Here is a 23,339-nt window from a genome sequence, read left to right as displayed (position 1 = left end):
TTAATCCGTATGTTTCTGATCATTTACACTTAACTCATCAAAATGGTGTTTTGTAAGAGCTATTTGATGTTCAAGAAGTCTTATGAGCTTCTCTTTTTATAAGTCTAAAAAGCTTTTCTTTCTGAGAACCAGAAAATTGTATTTTACCAGCTGTAAGCCAAATGATTTGAGCTGTGTTAAAAATCAAGAACCCACTGAATTTAAGAGGCAAGAAAATAGCAGACACAATGACATAAATAAATGTCCTCACATGTCTGCCTGCTCACGCATCTACCAAAAGCCTTTCACACTCTTTCTTTCCCTGACGAAGCCTATTTCATGAAGCCTAAGAACAAGCTATAAAAGCGGAGAAATATGGTCCTAGAGTAAAAATTCTCATTGATTCTGGATATTCCCAATTGTGAATGTTAGCTCACAATCCATGGAAGTAAAACCTGGTGTGTTTTGTTAGATAAATCTATTACCTAGGAAATAAAATGATCATTGAATGCTGAACTAGAAGGAACTTGTAGAATTTCTAGTAATTTTGGGATTGTATTCCAGGGCCTCCTGGGTTGGGGCGGGAGCATGAGTTAAGGAAGGTGACATGGGCCAGTCTGGGCTCTGTTTTCCATACGGGTCTTCCACATAAGAGGATTTTTTAAAAAAAGTATTCTGAGGGTAAATTCAGTTTGAAAACAAATGCCTTAATTTTATGTGAGATCTGGGGATGGAATCTTGGAGTTGGGACAGAGGTAGCAATTTGACCCGGGCCCCCTGACCCTGGCCCAGCATTCCGGTGACCTTTCCACTATGCCAATGCTTTTCGAACTCTGGCTGCAAATCATTAGTGGGTATAATAGTGAGAAAGTAGTGAAATCAGTTTAATCTGATGTGGCTAGTATTTTAGAAAAATAAATAGAATATAAAAATATCCAACAACATTATACACAGTAAAGATTAAATATTGTTTCATTAAATTACACACACACACACATACATATAAACATACACATGTGAGTATATTGGGCTGCATTACAAAATATACTTCTTACTGCTGTTCATATCAAAAACGTTTTAAAACCAGCCTACCATTCGGAAAAGTCCACAGGGACGGAAAGACCCAACACGACCCTTCCCACTGGGTGGAGGAAATCTTACAAATCACGGGTCTGTTTACCAAAAGTGCTTAATACACAGATTGGGAGAAATGGACAACGAACGGATGTGTGGTGGGGAGGAGGGGCGCAGACACCTAGCCGAGAAAGGAAAGGGTCACAGTCATCTCACTGTGATTTACAAATGGCAGGGATGACTTCCGACTTGCACGGCCCAACTGCGCCGTGGACGACCCAGACATGTCAGCATGAGCACACTTCCAAAGTGCATTTTCCAAGCACTTAACAGTCATTAATTAGTTAGAAACATCCTTTCAAGGTCGGGAGGCACAATAGTTCATCTCCACACACACAGTGGAGCTTTGGAGACTTCAGGGGAGCCGAATAGGAGGGCACCTGGATAATTACTGTGGGAAGATGAATTGGGTTAACTAGCTGTGAAGGATCTTGTGATAAAGCATTATGAAAAATGCTGCCCCCATCGCACTGCTCCATGTCAGAGTCAGCTGGTGTCTCTTAACAGCTGAAAGCTGCCTCTGCAGGAAAGGATGCAAAGTCCTTAAAACAACTATGAATTACCCCGTGCTCTCTTTTTTCAGAATTGTAATGAAGTAACAAGTTTTCTGTGGTCATAAAGTGCCTGAGTCTCTTTGGGATTAAAGAGCAAAGTGACGCTGTGTTGAGAATTGTGGTCTAAAACTGTTCCCTAGGTGGGGAGGAAGAGGGAGGAAGCAGCAAGTTGCAGAGCCCAGAGGTCACATCCTGCAGGTGGGTGGGTGCCGATTCTGGGGCTGCTTCCAAGCTCTGTCCTCATCCGACATGCACTCGGAGTAACCAGGGCTGGTGCCGGGAGAGGGAGGGACGGAGAGAGCCGTGGGAAGCAGAGAGCCCAACTCCTGGAAGGTTACCCCATCTCACTTAAGGCCCTGGGACAGCATGCCCCACCCACTAACTAGACACCAGGGAGCTTTAGGCTGGAGGCAGAAAGCGAGCTGTCTGGTTGGCCTTCCCACCCCTCCCTCCAGACCAGAGGGTGGAGTCTTTGCATAGCCAGGTGCCTGACTGACTCCCAGCTTCTCAAAGCTTATGGGTTGCTCCTCTGGGCCCCTGCACACATCTAAGATTTTCTTGGCACTCTCCCCATCCCACCAACCCCGGGAAGCAGAACTCAAAAGAGAACTGAGGAGCATGAGCTTGAACAAGAAGATGGAGCTCCTGGCACCAGGGAGCCCAATAGCCTGGCAGAACGGAAATGTGCTCCCATCGCATCAGAGCCAGGTGCTGGCCCTGCCTCCAACTAGCTTTATGATACTGGATGATTCATCACATTTTGGGGTGGCTTCGACCTCTGAATCTGTAAGATCAAGTGTTGGGCTCAAAGGTCTCTGAGATTTAAATGCCTATCAATGCATTTAGAATGATATGATTATTATTCTACTGCTAAGGAAGTTCTGCATGGCGAGAGTGAAGCCAAATCTAATAACCTTCCTTGTGACCTGCACACTGGAGCTTCCTCTTTGCCCTGGATGGAAGGAAATGGCAACAAAACAGTCGTGTACTGAGCGAGGGCAAGATCTGAATTAAGAAAAATAATTTGGCTGGAGAAGCCCCTGCGTAATCCATATTAGGGTGGATGCTGGTGACAGCCAAACTAAAGGTGAAAACGCAACGCAAGAGTAATTTACATCTACATTTAGACTAAATGGGTTTATTATAATTGCTGTTATTATGATTAATTCCAGAGGAATTAAAGGGGATCAGCCCTTTATTGCAGTGTTGCTGAGCTGACTGAAGTATTAGGATAAATAAGGTCAAGAAGGGACAGATGCAAAAGAAAAGTAGTTTAATGCTATCTAAAAAAGAAATCTACTTAACTAAAAGGGGAGAAAAGGGGGAAAAAAAAAAAAAAAGACCTGGCTCTTCTTGGAGATGAAATAAACTGCTTTGAAGCGAGGTCTTAAACTTCGTTTTCTGGCCATTGAAGAGATGGTCAGAGTTCGGATTCTCCACTCACCTCTCCCTTTAACTCAGTCTCACCCGCGTTCTGTGACTCGGTTTGCCTTCCTGGGAAGGGACTGCTAAATGACAGTATTCTCTCTACGTTGTTGATGTCCAAAATTTCCCCCAAACTCGTCCCATTATTAAATAACTTTATAGTTCCAATCTCATGGGTTCCATTTCATAGATGAATAACTGAGGTTTAGAAACAGATTGTCAAAAATCACACAGCTGGCAAGTGGCAAAGCCAGAGTTTGGACACAGATCTGTCTGACTCCAGAATGATTTGTAGGGCACGGTCACGCTGGCCACACTGATTTCGAATAAACAGGCTCCACCTTTGTAAAGGCGTTTGCTTTGTAGACCTGACTTTAACAGTGATACAGGCCCTTCTGGGGGCAGAGAGGCAGAGCCAAATGGATAACCAGGCCCTCATAGCTTTACGAGGCTCAGTTGGCCTCTCTGCCATGTCGGCACATGTGTCCAGCTCGACGTGACTTCAATTCTTTAAAGGTCTTTTATTTAAAAGGAAGAAAAAATTCATAGGCTTCCAAAACACAGTAACTCATGGTAGGCAACCAGCTTATGCAACACAGCCCAGGCCCCATTTCCCATTTCCCATTAAGGTAAGTGATTGAGTCTATGCATTAATAGATACCTGGGCGTTCATTTGAGACCTTATTATTGTTTTTTTTTGTTTTTTTTGTTTTGTTTTTTTCTCCAGGTTTTGCTTTTTTGGACACATCCAGTTCTATTTCTGTCTTTCCAGACAGCAAAGATTAAAATTATAAGGTAGAATTCAATTTCTGGTATCACGTGTAGGAAAGGAAGACTGCTGATAGCTAGATGAGGCTTGGCCATTGTATAACTACTGTCATACTCTCCACAGTGATTGTGAACTATTGATTGATTCTTCTTGGGTGCAGTGGTGCTTCATCAATCATTAAAGCAGCTCTCCTGCCAGGGTGGGTACAGGAAGAAAAGATGTATGGGCCTGTTATAAAGTGGATATATACTACGCGGTGGACTTTGGAGTGCTAAGACAAGTCAATTTCAGTTTTCAAGGATGCAAGGAGTCAAGGAACTGCTGTCGTTGCAACCGAAACTCATGAAAGGCGCGCCTTGGAAAGCGCGAAGACTTACGGCATGCGTTTTCATCCGACTAGCAAGGTCCGGTGAAAAATCGCAAACTTAAATTTGGACCACAGAATTTTTATTGGCCCGGCTCACATTTATCAGTGCCACCCATTTTCCTTCTTCCTCTCGGCTGTTCCCCACCTCTGGGCACTGCGACCCCTCCCTCGGGTCCTTGTGCAGCCATCCGTCTGCAGTTCAATGCAGAAGGAATCCCTTTCGAAAGTCAGAGGCCCATGAAAACCGAAAATAAGGAGAGCAGAAAGAAGAAGCCTGTGTTTCATCCACTGCTTCTCTTTATTTTATTTCTTTTTCACTGCAATTCCAAGTTTGCCCGCCCGACTTACTGTCAGGCACGTGACAGTGCTCATTCTCAACTCCATACAAATTTATGCCCCTTCATCTGGCCTCCCGACCAATGCATACGAAGTGAAATCTGAGACAACATTTTTACCATGCGGCTCGAAGCAGCCTAGCGCCCATTTCCAGCACTGCCCCAGCGACCCTAAAATGAAACATTTGATCTAAGTCTCGGGCCCCATCATTGATATAGACTCCCACCGACTTCACCATCATAACACTATTCCACTTGCCACCTTGGAAAATCCCTCCTCTTCGATCTCTGAAACTTCATTTTTACCACCAGAAAATATATGTGAGAGGAGGCAGCAAGCTTAAAATGTAGCCTCACCCAACTAAAGATACGCTTTGCACACACGTGCCACTGCAAATATAAACCTTTCTTCATCGAGCCAGGAGTGGAATCCAGTTCTAAAGACTGAATTCACTCATCTCCATTTCACTTCATTTCCCCACGCACAAAGCCACAGCTGAGCATAAATGGGGACACGAGTGTCTCTTTTCCAATCCTCATTGTTTGCATCTCTCCCTTTGCTCGGGTCTCTGGAAATTTGGCACGTTTTATCAGTACTAGTTCTCACCTCACTTTAATCAGAATGGTGTTTTCACTTCTGTTTCTAGCACCTGACATAATAGCAGACCTGTTTGATTTTCTCAATAGGAAGAAGGCTTAGGAGAAGGAAGAAGCCTGAATGATGCTGGGAAACAAGATGCCCCGCTCAAGTCTGAAATCAGTCACGTGCAGCAGAGACGTCCTCCCGGAAGATCTTGTGCTGCCATCCTCATGATGGCAGCAGCTAAGACTTATTCCTGTGATCTCACTGTATGCCAGGGGCCTTAAAACGTATCTCTCTGTGTTATTTTACAAAGAAGATACAAACTGTGGCACAGAGAGGTTAAGCGGGTCGCCAAAGTCACACAACTAGTAAGTGGAAGAGTGATTTGAACCCGGGCCTTCTGACCCCAAAAGCCATGATGCTCTTTTCTGGAGATCCTACACAGCTTATCTGATCGAGAGATGCCTGCCTTCCTGCTGTTATCTCCTTTCTTCATGCCATGGATGCGTCCTTGAGGGAAAAAACATGAGGGCAGGAGGAAGAATGCTGACTTCAGCACTGGTTTATGGGTCAGCTTAGGCATGGATAGTTGACATTCCTCTGCTCTGTCCCTCGCATACAGAGGAACTAGATTTGTGCCTCTTCATTGTGCCATCAAAGCCTTGACTCCTCCTTTACACACTAACACGTGAGGCATGGCCCCAGGGACCCCCATGGAGAGCAAAGCTGCCGCTCGGGCCTCAAAGGAATATAAACCTTGGACAATGTCATCGAGATTTCCCATGGACAAGCACAGACATTGGGCCCCTGACAGTCATGGTGGCGGAAAGTTTGATGGCAAGCTAGACCTCGTGGAGATTGAATTTAAGGGGTTAGAACTTCTGTGAACTATGGCAAAAACCACACACGCACACACACACACACACACACGTAAATACAAGTAAAACTGGGGAAAGCTGAAAAAGAGATAAGATGGGTGGGGTGTATCAGTGGCAGTATCTGGTTGTGATATCGTACTGCAAGGTTGCGGGTTGTTACCATTGAGGGAGACTCGGTAAAGGGTACACAGGATCTCTCGTATTATTTCTTATAACTGCATGTGAGTCTACAATGATCTCAATTGAAAATTTAGTTTAAAAACAATAATAATAATTTTAAAAACCTCCAAGCAAAACAAATAGCGGAGCTAATGATTCTCACCCCTCTGGGTTACCATGGAGACGAGGGGAGGTAACAGAAGTCGGCCTAGGACCACAGCTGGGCTCTCGCTCCTTGCCTTGCCTCTCTTTCAGTCACAAGCAAGACATTTCTGATCATGGGTGAACAAGTCAGAGCCAAGTCAACATAAATTGTCATGTTCTAAAAAAAGATATCATGCCCTCTTTATTCTTCAAGAGTTCCAAACACGCACTTGGCACTCATCGAACTTTGCCCTATGACTAATAACCTTCACCACTGATTTCGTCTCAGCACTGGGTCACTCTCCCCAGCCCCAACCCCAGACAGGCACACTTATGGTCCTTCCTGACGCACCATTAAGCTGGGTCCATAATATATACTTTACAATAGGGCTACTCGGAATTTGGCTGAATACGGATATTGTTTGGGAAAATTATCTTTCTAACCAGCACATATCAGTTTTGCCTTTCATGTTCTTTGAAGGTTTTAAAATGTTGCCTTCAATCTCATCTAAAAAGTTAAGTTTACATAAAATTACAGAAACACATCCAGGAGGCATGCAGTCTTTGGGGGGAATAAATTCATTACAAATACAGTTCTGCATCACATGAGCAAATGAAGCGTAAATGTCTCCTGCATTTGAGGGACCTGCAGGATCTTTAAGCAAAGTTTGCAGGGTAGGTCAATAAAATGGACCCTATTGTCTATTCTGCCACTCTTCTGACAGACTTACCTAGGTGATTATCTCTCATTGAGGACTTCTTGCAGGTAGCACTTGAAAACTAAGAATTTTTCCGTAAGAGAAATCTTCATGCCAATAAGCAAAACCAAACCAATCTCCAAAGTGGAGAAAGACATGTTCCACTTCGCCCTCCCCATTCATTCTTTTAAGACACTAATTCGTGTTGATTTCAAACACACTCCTCTGAAAAGCCATGCCAGATACCTTTTACCAATACTTCTATAGACCAGGGACAAAGACACAGAACTCTCAGCTGAAAAAGGCTCCAGAGGTCATCTCAGATTGGCTCCATGAGTGGGGGAGGGGCTTACAGCCCACTCGTCTGCTCCTCGTTTTAAAATGAAGCCCAGATGGTTTTAGTGACTTGCTCAAGGTCATCAAGGCTGAAACTCAGGCCTCTTGACCTCCACCACACCATGCTGTTTTCTTCCCCGACATTATCTTTAAGTACCCTCCCACTTCCGAAGATCCACAAAAAGTCATGATTAATTATATACCAAACATTCATTAAATAAATAAACATAAACACCTTGCTGGTATTTGCCCCATGCTTTAGTATGCATCCAGCTGTACGATGATCAAGACTCAATGAGCCCCAGAACTTTGCGAATGGCCCCGCCTCAGGGGCGGCCCTATCAGTGCCTGGCTGCTCCTTGCAGAGAGCGTCAGTTTACAACTATCTAATGATGCTGGATGGTTTCAGAAAGCACTCAGCCCAGGGAATGCATTGCAGCACCAAATATATTTTATGAAACACACAGAAATGTGATAATAATTTTCAAAATGTATTAGTCTCTCGTCTGGGTACACCAGATCCTTAAAGCATCGAGAACACCATCTTGCCCCTCTTTCCATTTATTTTGTGTTATTCCTTACTCGCAAACATTTTAACTAGCCATTTCTAGACAAATCAAGACGTTTTCATCAGCCCTCCCGCAACAGCAGCTGATCATTTTAAAATTAATTCAAGAACAGAGACGTGTTAAAGATAGCACCGGATTAAGTCGAGCGTCACGTGAAAACAACAGAAAGTTAAAATTCTCAAGCAAATTGCACAATCGCTGTGAACATTAGCATAAAGGGTAGGTGAAACACCGTAGCTACCTCTGATCCTCGTATATTACTTACTTAAAATCCTACAGTATATTCTGAATAATAAACGCAACAGCACAATTCTTCACGCTCAGCACAACCCACCAAATAGTTTTCCAGGCATTTGCAATTCACCAGTTACACTCAAAAAGCCACCCCCAACTCCCACCTCACTTCACTTTGACCTTCTACGAAAAGACAACGTTTTGAGCCATTTAAGAAAGAGAGAGAGAGAATCCCGGTGGAAAATAATACACAGCTGTGATAATATCGCGTTTTTTTTTTTTAAGTATCATAATATAGTTTTACTTTTAATAATAAAAGATAAAAAAGGGGCGCCTGTGAATAATTAGAGATTGCAGTCTGAAGCCAGTTACAGTCACTGCGATTGATAATAAACTGAAAACCCCTTGAGAGCAGGTAAATGCTTTGCAACCCTGACCCCCTCGCTCTCACATTACTAACTGCCCTGAGGTTCTTGCATTACATCACCATTCAAGCGATTGGTTCCTGCATTTAACTCTCTCCCTGTCTCCTCCGATTAGGACCCGCGCCGCAGCGAAGAAACTTCGCCCGAGTTTGCTCTTTCTCGCTTCGCTTTTGATTTGTGGCCTCTCTGCTCCTGTCGCTCTGCCTGGCTCTGCTCGTTTTTTTCGTTTTTTCGTTTTTTTTTTTTTTGTTGTTTTTTTTTTTTTGCCCGACCCGGCTTCGGTTCAACTCATTCGGGTCGCGGTACTAGAACAAACACTCTTATCAAAGTGAAAAGCAATGCCTCTTCGGGACAAGAAGGGGAGTGGAGGGGCTGGGAGGAGAGAAGGAAGAAGAGCAGTAACAAAGACGGGCAGAAAGGGCAGAAGGGGAAGAGAAATAAGAGGAGGAAGAGGAGGAAGATTCAAGAGAAGAAGGTGGTCAGGGCAAAAAAAAAAATGTATAAAATCAGAAAAAAAGCAAATAAAATTAACAACGAACCTCATGGACATCACTGAGGCTGAATTCCCTCCTGAGGTGCAGAACATGAGAGCTCTGGAATGAGTGTGTGTAGAATTTGAGCCAAAGCTTAACTAGCCTGAGTGAGTCATATCCTTCCCACTTGATCCCAGGCCAAGCGATGATGTAATGCGCTGGCCCTTCTCGAGCGCCCGCTCGGCTCTCTCCCTCCGCCGCTCGCTCGCTCCTTCTCCCGGACTCGCCCTCCTCCCCCTTCTTTTCAGCTCGATGCTGGTGAAGTCACCATTTAAATCTGGCAGAACTGAAGCAAAAACTTTAATGTAACCAAAACAGCCCCAGGCCGAGTTCCAGACTCAGAGAGCTTTCGCGGTGCAATTGCCCTTAGAAACGTATAAACAGAGAGGGAAACAGTGCCGCCTGGGGATGGCCCAGCAGTTGCCTCGGACTCTGAGACGCAGCGGCCGGTCTGCTGGCAGGGGTCCGCGGGTTCCGACGAAAAATAATTTTTTAAATGCTGATACCAAAAAAAAAAAAAGAAAGAAACGCCCGTGTGTTTGCAGAAACGGAAATAGCGATGGAAACACACGTCGAGATGGGTGAAACAGAACAGGTCGGAAGGACCCAGTATGAATGAATGACCAAGACAGGGTAGTAGCCCCGGCTGATATTCAGGACCAGGCGACACGATCTCCGTGGCCTGGGGCCGTTTTTCTCCTGGAGATGGGACGGGATTTTCGGTTGCTGAATGCCAGCCACCAGGCCCCTGGAGACTTCTCACATCTGACCCCCCTGTCAGCGAGGGGCAGTCGCACATTATCCTTCATAAAGGACAGCGAAGCCCTTTAAACTGTGGAATTCGACCCCACACTTCACACCTGTCCTGCTCAGGCCTTTACCTAGAACAGTCCAGACACCTGGCTGCCTTGTTAGTTTTCACTCATCTTCCCTCTGTTTTCTCTTCCCCTCACCCTTCATGCCTCCTTCAAAAAGAATTTAAAAAAAAGAAAAAAGTAATTAAAAAAAAAAGGGAAGTTCACTAGAATTTTTTTTTTAAATACCACAAAAGCAGAAGAAAGGCATGGGGTTGTAATTTATTTATTTATTTATTTTTTAAAGCATAGCTTTTTTTTGCCTCGATCTACTGCCTCTCATCGCTTTTGTGACCAGTGAATCGAATAGGTGATACAAACATGTGACTCTTCATGTCCGACTTCTAAATTGCTGCTTTCAGAGAAATCTCTTAGCTTATTAAAGGTATCTGCTGCTAAGGGACAGGGCAGTTCATCCGAGTCCCTAGGAAGTTCAATCACAGCTTCAAGGAATATCAACACTCAAGGTGAAGAGTAAAAAAGCAAGGTTTGCCCAACAGTCTCCCTGACCCTGGGGGCTGGGGCGGTGGGGGGAGGGGGGGGCGGAAGGGGACGAGCTTTCTCCAGCACTTGGCCCTGGAGCGTGACATCCCCAATTGGCGCAGATGCTCCGGTTGCTCCAGTGACACCTTTCTCAAGGCAGGCAGCTCTGAATTAGAGGTGATCAGCCGTAATTACAGCTGGCGCCACTGAAGCCTGTGGCCTGACAGCGGCAAATGTGGTTGCTATAAAGTCGGGCCCACCGTGTCAGTGGGCTGTATAACTCACTTCCGTCTGACTCGCCAAGCAGCTATTGATTTTTCTTCTGATGCAGGGAATAAATAAAACAAAACCTTCATGAGCTCCTGTGAGCCTTTCCACTTGGAGGCAGGTTGACAAGATTGTATATAAACGGCTTTCTCCTTTTTATAAGAGCCATTGACCATGCTGGTTAATAAATATAAAGCTAAGGACTTTCACTTTCTCTTCTCTACGCGCCACGACTCGCTTTGGTTTTCATATTTAAGTGTTTTCTTTGTTATGATTTCAGGCGTATCAAAATGGATATGTGGTGGAGTTTGCCAAATTGACATGGTCCTGTAACCTTGATGGGAAAATTCTCTCTCTGGGATTTTGCTTAGACCACGTGCTAATAGCAGCTGGGCCAAACTGCTAGATAGTGGGCCCTTTTTTTTTTTTTTTTCCCTTCCATGAAGTAGGTAAAATGGACCCTGTGCTGTAGGTAAAGTTTACATAAAGCCATATCTTTCCTGTGTCTTCCTTGGAAAGCAACGAAAGAGATGACAGCTTTGACCGAAGCCAGGCACAGGCCTCTCGTGAGAGACACCAACATCTTTGCTCCTGCCAAGAGGAGGTAGGGGAAGAGAGGTCCCAAGGGGGTGAGTTGCCTCTGATCAGGCAGTGTTGTTGCCAACAGGTTTGGGGCTTCTCGAACCCAGCCAGACTCCAAGGACCCTGTACCTGGTGATGATGCCGTTAACCAAAAAAAAAAAAAAAAAAAGTGCCAGGACACACTGACATTCCAATAAAACCTCTTCGGACCGCTGGCTTGATTTGGAATCGATTTCAGAGCTCAGAGGGGTCTGGGTATTTACCTTCGCACTGGCCGTCCGAACGTAAGTGCCCCCGCCATTCCAAATAGGCATTTTCAGCGGCCGCTGGGTTTCTCCCCACTGGAAAAGAAACTCGGCTTTTCCATTTTCCTTCCCGTGAGCAGCGAATGATAGAGAACATCCTGTTCCCAAAAGGAAGTTCCCTTCCGACTCCAGAGCTTCCTTTTTCGTCCATTTGGCCCTCTCGTGGCCTCTCCCCAACCACCCCCTCCATGTCCTAACTGCTCTTCTGAGGAAGGGGGTTCTGCAGATAGGAGTTGTGAGATGCTGTAATTCCACTGGGAGCCTTTTTAGAAGTAGCCCCCAGCCAACGGGCTAGGCCTCCAGATTAGCTGGCTCGCTCAGGAATGCTTACGACACCCTCCTTCAGGACGTGTCATCCTTGGGGAGAGGGTGGTGGGTACCGTGCAGCTGTTCCGTGTAACTCACTCACATACTCCCAGCTCCTGATGAAATGTTCGGCTCCAAAGAAGTGGAAACCTCTGAGATTTAAGCTCAGAGTTCAGAACGCGTTTGGACTATCTCCAAAACAACCCACTAGAAAAGGCCCGCAGGACTAAACCTTATTTGCCTGGGTGAATTTCTGAGCTCAGAAGCATTATGGAAGCACACAGCAAATATAAGAAACGATAACCATTCTTCCTAGAGAGAGCTGCTTTTTTTTTTTTTCTTTTGGGTTTGAATTTATTCTTTGAGGAAAAGCATATCGTCTTCTTTCAGATGTTGTTTTTAAAATTTAACCCGTGATTCCTGCAATCCCAGGGAAGTTTGAGGGGCCAGATAATTTCAGAGTTAAATAAGCTGTAATGACTATCACATGTACCCGGCCATAAACCTAGTATTAAAAATTATTCAGAAAAAAGTGGCATCTCTTCCTTTTTTAATTTACGATAACCAGCCAGGTGGTTTTCTGAGGCCTCCTCTGCAAATTGCTTCCAGCAAACCTTCCGGTCACAGACCACTGCACACCCACGTGGTGTCGTTCGGCCTTCCCTTCAACTTGGGTGTCCCGTATTTCCACAGTGGACGGAGGTTGAGGGGCTGTCCGGTGAACCTGTGCAGCACATATCCCGAACTGTGTGGGATTAGCTGGTTTATTTTACATGGTCGAGCCTGCTAAAGCCAGCTCCCAGCAAGCACCCCCAGGGAGTAGGCAAAGGAGTGGTCAACTCTTGGTTACTTCTATTTTGTACTGCACTTCCTGCATCCCAGCCCTGACACCAAGTACCCTTAGGGAACCTGCAGCCTTTCCCTTGTCAAACCTATTCATAACATTCTGAAGTGGCAATGTCGAATGTGACTCAGACAAAGGAATGAATTGCCAATGATGGAAGCATCAGGGAGCCTTGGGGCAGGTGCTGGGAGCTATGAGAGCCCCAGGATCAGCTCTAAAATATCCTCATTGATTCTGTCTGTTATAGATTTTTTTCTCTAGCTTCTCCATCTTTAAAACGTGTATGTCATTGTATCGCTCGAACTTATCACAATGTCTGAAAAGCAGCTGACACTCAATGTTTGTCGAATAAATGAATGAGTGGATGAATGAATACACTCCTCAGCCTAGGCATTAATGTCTTGCTGGACTATCAGCTGGGGTAGGAGTTTCCACTTCTCTGGGCTCCCATGGCATTGAGACCAGATTCTACCCCTGAAATAAGCCCTTTATGGAAGTACCTATTTCCATGCCTGTCTTCCTCAGGAGTCATTAGCTTCTTCAGGGCAGAAACTAGGCTTATCCATCTCAGCATCCCTGAAACCCAGCAAGTGCCTGATTCATGCAGTTGGTCCTCAAGAAATGTGGCTGAACCTGAAGTGGTGGCAGCACAGGCTGCTCAGTCTTCCCTGCATATTTTCCTTCCTGAAAGTCCATTTTCCCTTTTGCATTCTTATTCACACCTTTTTCTGTGGCTTACTTAAGATCTGGAGCATCTAGAAAAGCTGGAATAATAAGAAAATTCTAAGAACTCTATGGGTTGGCCTTCTCCACCCCCGCACTATTCCATTTCTCCTCGAAGGGCCTCTCGTTCCCCTTTTCTCAGATCCAAATGGCAGCGATGCCAGGATGAGCACCCTGAAGTTATCAGTTATCAAAGCAGCTGGTACTAGACTATTTCCTTCGGTTTGCTACTTAAAGCATCCGGAGGAATTGAAACTTGAAACTTGGGGTGAGCGGAACTGACGCGCTCCTATTGGTCGGGGTGCTTGTCACATGGTTGCTGAGGCACTGTAGGGAAAGGAAGACCGCCAGCAGGACTTACTCATCCCCAAAGCAATGCCGGCGTCGGTTCTCAGCAGTGGTCCTTACCCCTCAGGGTCAAAACAACAGGAAGAGCACAATAAAAAATGCTGGAGGACAGGAGGGCCAAACATTTGTAGGTAGATATAGATACAGGATCAGAGCCTAATGGTGTTGCTGGACTGTATCGAATTCATGTTCTGGTGTTAAATGGAGCCAGGACGTGGCACAGTAGCTGAACAAGAAGCAAGAGAAACAGGCCTCTACTGCAGGCTCTGTGGATAACCGTGGTTAGGAGAGGTAATCTACCAAACTCCCATTGTCCCTTTAGACAAAGTGTGGTGACTGAGCTGGTCTAGGGTGAAACAAATGAAGGTGCAAAATTTAAGAAGGTGCTCACTCTCGGGGCGCATGCAAGTGCAGGGTGGCAATTATGCAACCCTAAGAGTGAGTGCCTCCTTAGATGTTGAGCTGTGGGTACCCCACTTGCCTCCTCCAGTCCAGGCCCTGGACTGGATGCTGAAGATTAACTATCACCTGTATACTCGTGAGCACTGGCAGGACTAGTAAAAAGATTTTGGGAGATGCTCGGGCAGTGTGTGGGGACCGGAGTGATGCCTGCAATGGACTGGACTTTTCCTTGGAAAGGTCACTTTCATCAATCTTGCCTTCTCCTCAATTTTATGTCCTGGCTTGCCATTCTGTGCCCCCCCCACCCCTTATTAATTGCTTGTGTGAAACATCAAGAGTATGGCCTTCCCTATTCTCTCTGTTAGAATTTGTAAAAATTGATATTTTTCCATATTTTGTAGCTATTACATGCCTTATTGACATATATGCATATACATATACGTTTACATGTATATAAATATATATACAAATGTGTGTATATATATGCCAATAGATGTCACCATTAGCCAACATTTATTGAGCACATGTTCTGTGCTGTGCATTGTGTTAGGTGTCCCACATATATTAACTCTTTCCATTTTTTTCCGTAACACTATGAAATAGGCACTTGCAGTACACCCAGGGGACTCAGGGGATTTTGCCCAGTGCAGCTGAGACTTGAACTAAAAGTTGTCTGATGCCAAAGTCAAGGATGTGACCACGTCACCTCACTATCTTGTATCGGTGCACTAATGCCTTCCATAGCTCAGCTGTTCTGGTTACCTGGGTTAATCTGCGTGTCCAGAAGCAAGCAGTGTTCTGGGCCCTGGCCGTCAGGGTGGGCAACGTGGGTCTTGGGAGCTTCATGATTCTGATCAGAGATTTTTCCAAAGGAGGAAGGCTGGAGTAGAGGCAGAGAAGAACGGACTCTTTTTGGTGGCATAACATCAAAGGATAAGAAGTATAAGTCGCCTCTCTCAGGGAATAAGCCGATGCCCCTGCCTCACACCACTCATCCGGCCTTCATCACCTCCGCTTCACAGCCTGAAATCTTCTCAGGGGCCAAGCTCATCCCTCTGGCTCTCCTTGTGCCCTCGGGTTGCTGGTTTCTGCAGCGGGGTTCCAAGGCTCCTTTCTGGAGGGGTCTCCCCATTTCACACGCAGAAAAATGTGTGCCTGCCGGAACCTGACCATCGTTTGCTGAGAATTCATATCTAGATTTTTATCTCTTTATATCTTATAAATTCAAACCACTGGAGTGTCTTTTTTTTTTTCCCCCCTGAATATTTACCCCCAAATACTTTGCAGTCGCACAGAAAGGCTTTCTGAAAGAACTTACTTAGTGGTTTAGATAGTAGCCTTGAAAATCTACTCTGCTGGCTGTTTTCATTGTTAAATATTTTTAAATTAAAAACAAAAAACTGCGAAAGTAAAATGAATTTGAAGAGCTTTTGAGGGCATTAGAAAGAAAAAGGAAGGTTTACACTCAAGAATTACATTTGCGTTTTTTTGTTTGTTTGTTTTTGTGTTTTTTCTTTTCACAGACAGTCCAGCTGTAGGTTCTGTGTGTGTTTAAAATGGACCTCCTCTTGCTCTGAGCAGGGAAGGTCACCAGCACTGACTTATCCAGAGGCATCTGCAGAGAGAATGAACTCTCCAACACTCTGGCCTGGAAAGGATGAGAGGAATTTTTTTTTTTAACCCCAAACATGGAAGGCTCTCAGGCCTTCCAAATAAAATGATCTATGTTTTTATTAATGGAGCCCCTGAGTTAAAAAGTTGGTTTTGATAAGAGAGAATAAATGAAAGAGAAAACTGCTGACATAACATTTTGGTTTCCAAACACACTTCACATTCTACTGTCCCTCTCAGGCCTGTACATGCCTGTGGTGTCTGTGCTTACACCAGAATCCCAGAGACAAAGGTGCAGTTAATCCTGCCTCGCGCTGAAAGTCAGCTCTGCACATTAAGAAAACTATCACAGTGACACTTTCATGCGGCCTATGTTTCTATCTTTCTAGAAGCACAGTACTGTAGAATTTATGGATAACTTAGTCTTACCCTGTCCATTCCACAAGAGGGAACATAGATACTATGATGTCCAAAGGGTCTGTAGGTTTGGAAGTGAAAAATCTTAAAATTCTCATTCTTCGTAAGCTTTGGAATTCCTCTGACGCTAGTAGAAATGGGAGTCGGGCACCATCTGGGCCCATCCGAGTGACTAATTCCTTTTTTTTAGCACCCACCCAAATTGGGAAGCGTGCTTTTAAACTGGAGTAGGAACACAGTTTGAGCAACAATCCTCCTTGAGAATAAAAAGCTGTGAACCCTCATGGACTCCAGATTAAAATCTTAAAAAAAAAAAATCTCCCACAAAACATGTTCTTTTTGTAGTCAACTTCAAGCTGTGGTCTTTTACAGGTAAAGAAAAGCAGGCACATACTGATGACTCTCAACGCCTTGAGGGCTGACCCCTGGCCTGGCATTCTAACCAGCAGACGCAGGGTGTTTTCTAGCTCAGTGTTTCTCAGACTTGGTGTACCCGAACCGCTCTGGAGAAAAGATTAAAATGCAGATTTCCAGGTACTATCGCAAACATTGTAACTGTCACGATGGAGCCTAAGTATATGTATTTTTAAGCAAAACTCCCTAGAGATTTTGATGCGAGTGATCCACAGACCACACTTCAAGAAAGACTGAATTCTAGCTGGTCGTCCTGCGGTCACGGAACTATTAGAAACAAATAAATGAAATAAGAAAAAGAGAACAAGTATAAATATGTGTGTATCTCCCCTGCTGTTCGGGCTCTGTCAGAGCTGCGACTTTCTTTCATTTCTTATTTTTTAAGGTAAAAAGTATAGTCTTCTGTGCTAAAATTATCACACTCTTAAAAATCGGCTAAAGTGGCTTTTCCAAAACAGGATTCTACAGTGGATGGCAGTAAAACATGCGTGATCACAGGAACAGAACGCCATCTAAACAGTCTCTGGAACTGAGGACTCCAGGAGCCCAGATAAGATTAGGGTTTCCTGACCTGTGGCTGGTTTAGCAAGGCACTTCTTGCCTCTGTTTACTATCAATGCTCGCAGATGTTTACTTTGCAATATTCCCAGTCCCCTAATGTGACAATCGCTGTAGGGGAAGGGGGGTGCTTCAGAGAGGGGGAGGAAATATTAGTGGTAACTAAAGAGTCTGTTGCATGGTACCAGCCCATCACAGCTTTGGCAGGACTTGGTTATCTTCTAGAGCTTTGGCTGGACATCCATCGGTGGTCTTGGTTCTGCATACCACAGACCACTACAGAATTCTACACAGGGTCCCTTTCTCCAGGGTTCTTCACGCATCATTTTCTCCAAAGGATGTTATAAAATTTTCTCAGAAGTCTTTTAATTTTAACGTTGCAAAGTGCCATAAGCACTCGAGAGGAGAAAGTGGCAGTCCCTCCACAGACCCAAAAACAAGAGTGACCGATGAAGGGGAACGAGGATCATGACCTGTGAGTCATCAAGGGCTGCACCTACGGCTAAGCGGGAATTAAGTGTCTGAATTACAATGACAGTCCTTGTATAATTTCTGTTTGACCAACTCTCTGTCATATTAATGCTGTCACAGTATCACTGGAACTGCTACTGAAACAGACACCACACGCAAGCCCAGGGAACAGATGAAAGGAAAAGCTTTGGTAGGTGCTGAATGTCTGGGAAGACAACGTTGCAACAGAAAGTAGCAACGTTCGTTCTAAGAGAGAAAGGGCTGGGAACATGAAAAATGAAGATGGATGTGACAGAAGCAAAGGTGCCTTGTAAGCATTTCTTTGGTCACTTGCTACCCTTCTACCCAGAGGCCATCACACTCCTTTCATTCTGACACAAGTTGAGGCTTTTTACATTCATTTATTCAGAGGAGCTTTGTGTCCACAAAAGAGAAAAGCCTCCAAGACTTGGAGAATGAAGAGATATTGATCGATATTCATTAATGTCTTTGAATGAATTTCGGGGTAGCAATCTCTTTAAAGTTCTGGATACTTTCAGAAAGAAATAATTTATAGTTGCCAGCACATTGTCTTTTCCATCTGGTGAAGAAATATCCTTCTTGTTGGCTGCTCGTAGGCAAAGCCAGAGTCCTCCCTGTCTCAAATCCGAGATGCCATGGTGTGGTGTCTGTGAGTGCATGTGCATCTTATCTCAACTGAACGGTACCCACGATACACGGTTGCATAGGGCATGACCTTGCAAGGTTAGATGTTTTTGAGTGTAGAATGCCCCATAACTCAGTCTTGGGGCAGCTCATTTTAATTTGTCAAAGTTTCTGTTATTTTAACAAAAGCTGTTTGTTGTTATGTGATACCTCCTGACCTAGCCAAAGCTCAGCAAAATTAAGATCGTTTTGTTTTTCTTGCGTTTCCTCTTTCAATCTCTCTCTCTACATTTCCTGATGGTCTTTGTTCTTAACTGGTTTCAAGTCACCTCACAAAAGATTTTAGCCGATAAAGGCACATTCGCTCCATTGTATAGGCTGAGAACTCAAGGAAATGCAAAGTTCTAAGATCTTTGGGTGGTACTGGAGACACCAGGACAGAAAATGGAAGGAAAGTGGTTTGGCAGAAGGATGCTGCTGAATCTTTGGTTCTAGGTTTCAGAGAAAACGGCAGAAAACAAGACAAACAAGGTCTCAGACCTCAGGAAGCCAGCATTCTAGTGGGTGGAAAGAGCTGATAAACAAGTAAACGAGCAAATAAATAATCGTTGATACTGTAACTGCTACAAAGAAAATAAAACACAGCAATGAGATGAGATGTTGGGTGTGGCGAAGTCTTTCACATAAGGTGTCCAGGGAAGTTCTCTCCGCAGAGAAGACATTTTACCTGAGAACTGAACTAGGATACAGAGGCGGAAGCGTGGATATGGGGACTGCGGTGTGCAGAGGGAGCAACCTGGACAAACGCCCTAGGGCAGGAAAGGACTGAGGCGGGGCGGGGGAGAGAAAGCCATGGAGGAAAGGAGAGAGAGGAGAGAGATAACCTGGAGAAGTAGCAAGGGGCCTTGCGGGCCATAACAGAGAGTTTCTATTTTATATTAAAGCCGAGGAAAGCCACTGGAAAATCTAGAGAAGGGACTGATATAATCTGATTTTCATTTTGAAGAAATTGCGTTAACTGCCGTATGGAAAAGGGATTGTCAGAGAGTAAGAATTCGAGGTTGAGATTTTGCAATGGTCTGGATGAGGGATGACGGGGCTTGCACTAGGCAGGAAACGTGGGTGGGAGGAGAGCCGGGCCAGAAGAGGCTGAGGTAAAGCCAGCAGTGCTATCTGGGTTGGCTACGGGAGCAGAGAAGAGGAGGAACCGAACAGGGCTAAGCGTTTCGACCAGACAGAGTGGGTAAGTGCTGTAGCTATTAACTGTGACGAGGAAGACAGATATTGCAGATGACTTGGCGAGGTCCAAGAATTTTGCTTTGGACACGTGAACTCTGAGATACCTAGTGACATGCGGATGGAGAAATCAGAAAGGCAGGGGGCCGGGAACATCTGAGCTCAGTGTGGTGGTCAGAGCTGAAGACATCCACAGGGAATCAATTTTGACCGACTGTCTTTAAAGCCACAGACTGGGGAAGTCTCAGGAGTGAGTCATGCAGGACACTCCTACAGAAGAAGAGGGCAGAGGAGGGTGAGCTTACTAAGGAGGCGGGAAAAAACCCAGGGAGGAGGCAGGTGAGAGTCCTGGAGGTCAGTGTCAGCACAGCAGTCACTTCAAATGACCCGGAAGCACAAATTTGTTAAAAATCACTTATTCGGTCGTTCCTGTGGCTGCGTTCGCCCGGGAAAAGATTAAAAGGCAATGGAGAGAGAATGGACGCTCCTTCGCCCTGCCAGGCTCCTGCAGACATGCCGCTCCTTTCCTCCCATGGTTGTAAATATCCAAAAAAGAAATTACTGTAATGCAAAAAATTTGAAGATTTTATTCTCAAGCAACAAAAGATAAGGAGATTTAAAAAACTTCTACCTGGTGCCAAAGCTTTAGAAATCCTCTGCCTGGCCACCTGTCCCTTTTACAACTAACTGCTGTTCACAGGGGAATTAAAACATGGTTCTAACTGCCCGAAAAATACTTAGTTTTTATTAGCGAGAGATAAACTTCCTGTCAAGAAGGACTTCTACTTTATTCATGACCATTTCAGGGATTCAGCAGAAATAATAACATTGAAATTATCCATGGGCATTAGATGGAGACCTTCATTTGTCTCAAAGCCTAGGGAGCAAAATTGAAAAGAAAAACCTAAATCGTGTTTTTAAACAATAAGCCTTACTGACATGTGTGATTTTAATAGCACTAAGACATTTCCTCCTTTGAGATGGTCCCAGGGTGGTCTGGGGATGTGCGCTGCTCAGTAGGTTGTAAGAGCTGCTTTTCAGCAGATGTTTTCTAGAGAAAAGAGGTCTCCTGGGATAGCCTGTAAAACGGGAAGGTCCCTTTGGAATGTGTGATGCTATCTATCATATTAGACCTGGGAGGCCCTGGATTAAATAATAATAATAATAAATAAATAAAAATGAAGGGACTTGAGAAATTCACCATCCCAAATTTCAGAAAACGACTAATATGTTTTCAAATTTGAAGGCTCAATTCTGGATGTTTTATGAAGATCCTTATATTGTTTTAAGTAAATCCAAATTTTCCTACCCAGTAGTGGTATTGGGTCTAAATAAATCTGTCATTCCCCTGAAGGCTCATACTGACTTTGACTTAGAAATGGCAATAGAGAAAAGGTATGGGATGGGTGTTGGGACACAGGGAGCCAAGATAATCCATGAAGACAAGTGCTACAGTGGTTATTTTAAATATGGGGTAACAAGCAGAAAATTATCTTAAAATTTCAAAGGACTGTGTTAATTCAAACTCATACAGTGGTAGACCATGAAGATTTAAAAGTCCACATTTCCTGATTTTGTAGGTAAGAAAGCTGACGGATCAAAAAGTTGTCTTGTGCTAAAAACCACCCAAGACCCCCTTGTGCCTACTTCAGAGCTCTCCCTATTATATTCCAGAGAGGCCTGGTACCTCTGGATTAAGGGAGAGTCTCATTCAGTGATGTTCCCAAATTCTTTCTTAGCTCTGGGCTCTTGGTAGTGGGAGCTGTGCCCTGAACAAGATGGCAGCCAAGGGGTAACAGAAACGGACCGGTGAACAACAGTTGGGCCCAGGGCACTTCCCCTTAACTGAGCCAGCTAGCCAGTCTCTATAGATCAGAGTCTGTCAGGGCGTATTTCATAGTACATTATTAAATATACCGATATTTTTGTGACAAATAAATGCATTATGAACACGACATTTGCCTGCAGTTCTCCATAACATCCTAGATCTGTTCTTAGACGTGGCTAAAAAGCAGAGACTGTGGCCCCAATAATGCCAAGTGATACAGAGCAATCTCCTACCTCACTTAATCCCCCTGCGCTTTTTCCAAGAAGAAAGCTGAGGTCAGAAAGGTGTGATGACTTGGTCAAGAGCACAGGGTTATTAACTAGATAGATCCCAGGTCTTTTCACAACTTAGTCCAGTGTTTTTTCCATAATATAATTTTTCTTTTTGTCTGGTCTCCTGGATGTGTGTTGTTTTATTCTGGAAAGTGATTTCTGTACTTGGTTGGCTGGGGTGGTTGAAACTCATTTTTCCCCATTCATTATATTTGTTTGTTTTATTGTAGTAAAATACATATAACATAAAATTTACCATTTTAACCTCTTTTTAAGTGTACAGCCAGTGGTATGAGGTACATGGTTGAACTTCTGAGATAGTAAAGAATAGAAAGTGTTATAATAACTATTCTAAAAATAAAAGCTAATTAGTAATTTCTTACTAAACGCTAAGCAATGTGCTAAGAGCTAATCTGCAATATTTTGCTAAATTCTAAAAGCAAATCTGGCTGCAATTCTTATCCTTTTACGGATGAGAAAACAAGTTCAGAGAGGGTAAGTAACTTGCCCAAGGTCACACAGCTGGCACCCAGCAGAGTCATGTTGCAAACCCTGGCAGCTGGTTGATGCATTCATATTCTAATCTACCACACCTTGTTGTTTTTCCTCTGAGGCTGCTGTCAAGCAAAACAAAGACAAACTAAAAGGCTCGATTCTTCTTTCTTGGCTTCCCTGTCTGCTTTGAACCCTCGCATGTTGATTGGCAACTGAGCTACCCAAGCGCAACCAGAATATGAGAAAAAATACTCGAGACAGGGAAGAGGCCAAAAGTCTCTTGCTTCTCCGCTGACAGTCTGAAAAATGAGGATCTCTCTCTTCCAGTTGAAGCTAGCATCCTCTAAGACAAGCCCAGGGTATGCAAATTATGCTTATGTGAAAGCAAATTTTAAGAGAACTTCTGTTTTTTGAGAAGAGATCATGGAGAGCAGGAAACATATTTCTAAATAGGAAGCGTCTGAATTCATTTTGCAATAAATGTCACTAAATAACTCAAGCGATCTAGTATATACTTTTGGATAATAGATTGTTGTAGGAAATGTAATTACAACTTCAGCAACAAAGCAGGCTGCTATAGACTGGTGGAAAGAATACACATACACTATATAAAAATGCACACACTGTATATTAGTAGATTTCTGTTGTTTTGACTAATATTGATCTGTATTCTCTGGCTTTTCAGATGGCACATGGGAGATACGCGAATTAAAATCAAATTTTGGACAATTACCTCACATAAGCTATGTATATCCTCAAACACTACTCCTTGTATGCAAGTATTCATGGATGCAATAATTTTATATTACTTTGGAATAAACCGTCAGCTTCTCTTAATCTGCATTCGTGACTATAGAAAGTACTTCCATTGACAGAAACAGTAGCCCCTAGGATTCCAAACTCAGGTACATGGTTGATGGAGAGATACACTTAAATTCCCTAATAAAAGGCAGCTCAAATAAGTATCTTTCAAATTATGTGCCAATTGTTCTTGAAAATGTCTTACTTTCTGTCACATACAGCAGAGACTATTCAGAATGACATCAAGAGGGAAGGAGATGGCAGGAGAACTGGCACAGGAAGCAAGAAAGAAGCCCCAGGGAGCTGGACCCCATGTTGTGCCTGATGTGTGGGTCTCCAGTAGTCCTGAGCTTCC

At 44.1% G+C, this 23,339-nt stretch overlaps 1 protein-coding gene across 4 annotated transcripts in view; it reads right to left on the bottom strand.

Moving 5' to 3' along the window:
- Positions 1 to 23,339, bottom strand: part of CREB5 (cAMP responsive element binding protein 5) — a 379,921-nt gene that overhangs the window by 115,439 nt on the left and 241,143 nt on the right. The window contains exon 1 of one of the 4 annotated variants that reach the window (XM_039862625.1): positions 9,129 to 9,333. The exons of the other annotated variants lie outside the window; for them this stretch is intronic. Coding sequence (XP_039718559.1) covers positions 9,129 to 9,175 — 47 coding nt within the window. The 5' untranslated portion in view covers positions 9,176 to 9,333. Of the gene's footprint in view, positions 1 to 9,128; positions 9,334 to 23,339 lie in introns of those variants that run through there. 4 annotated transcript variants of the gene reach the window in all.

This window comes from Pteropus medius, unplaced genomic scaffold, assembly GCF_902729225.1.
Source record: "Pteropus medius unplaced genomic scaffold, Ma_sr-lr_union100, whole genome shotgun sequence".
NCBI lineage: Eukaryota > Metazoa > Chordata > Mammalia > Chiroptera > Pteropodidae > Pteropus > Pteropus medius.
This window is presented reverse-complemented; position numbering and strand designations above follow the sequence as displayed.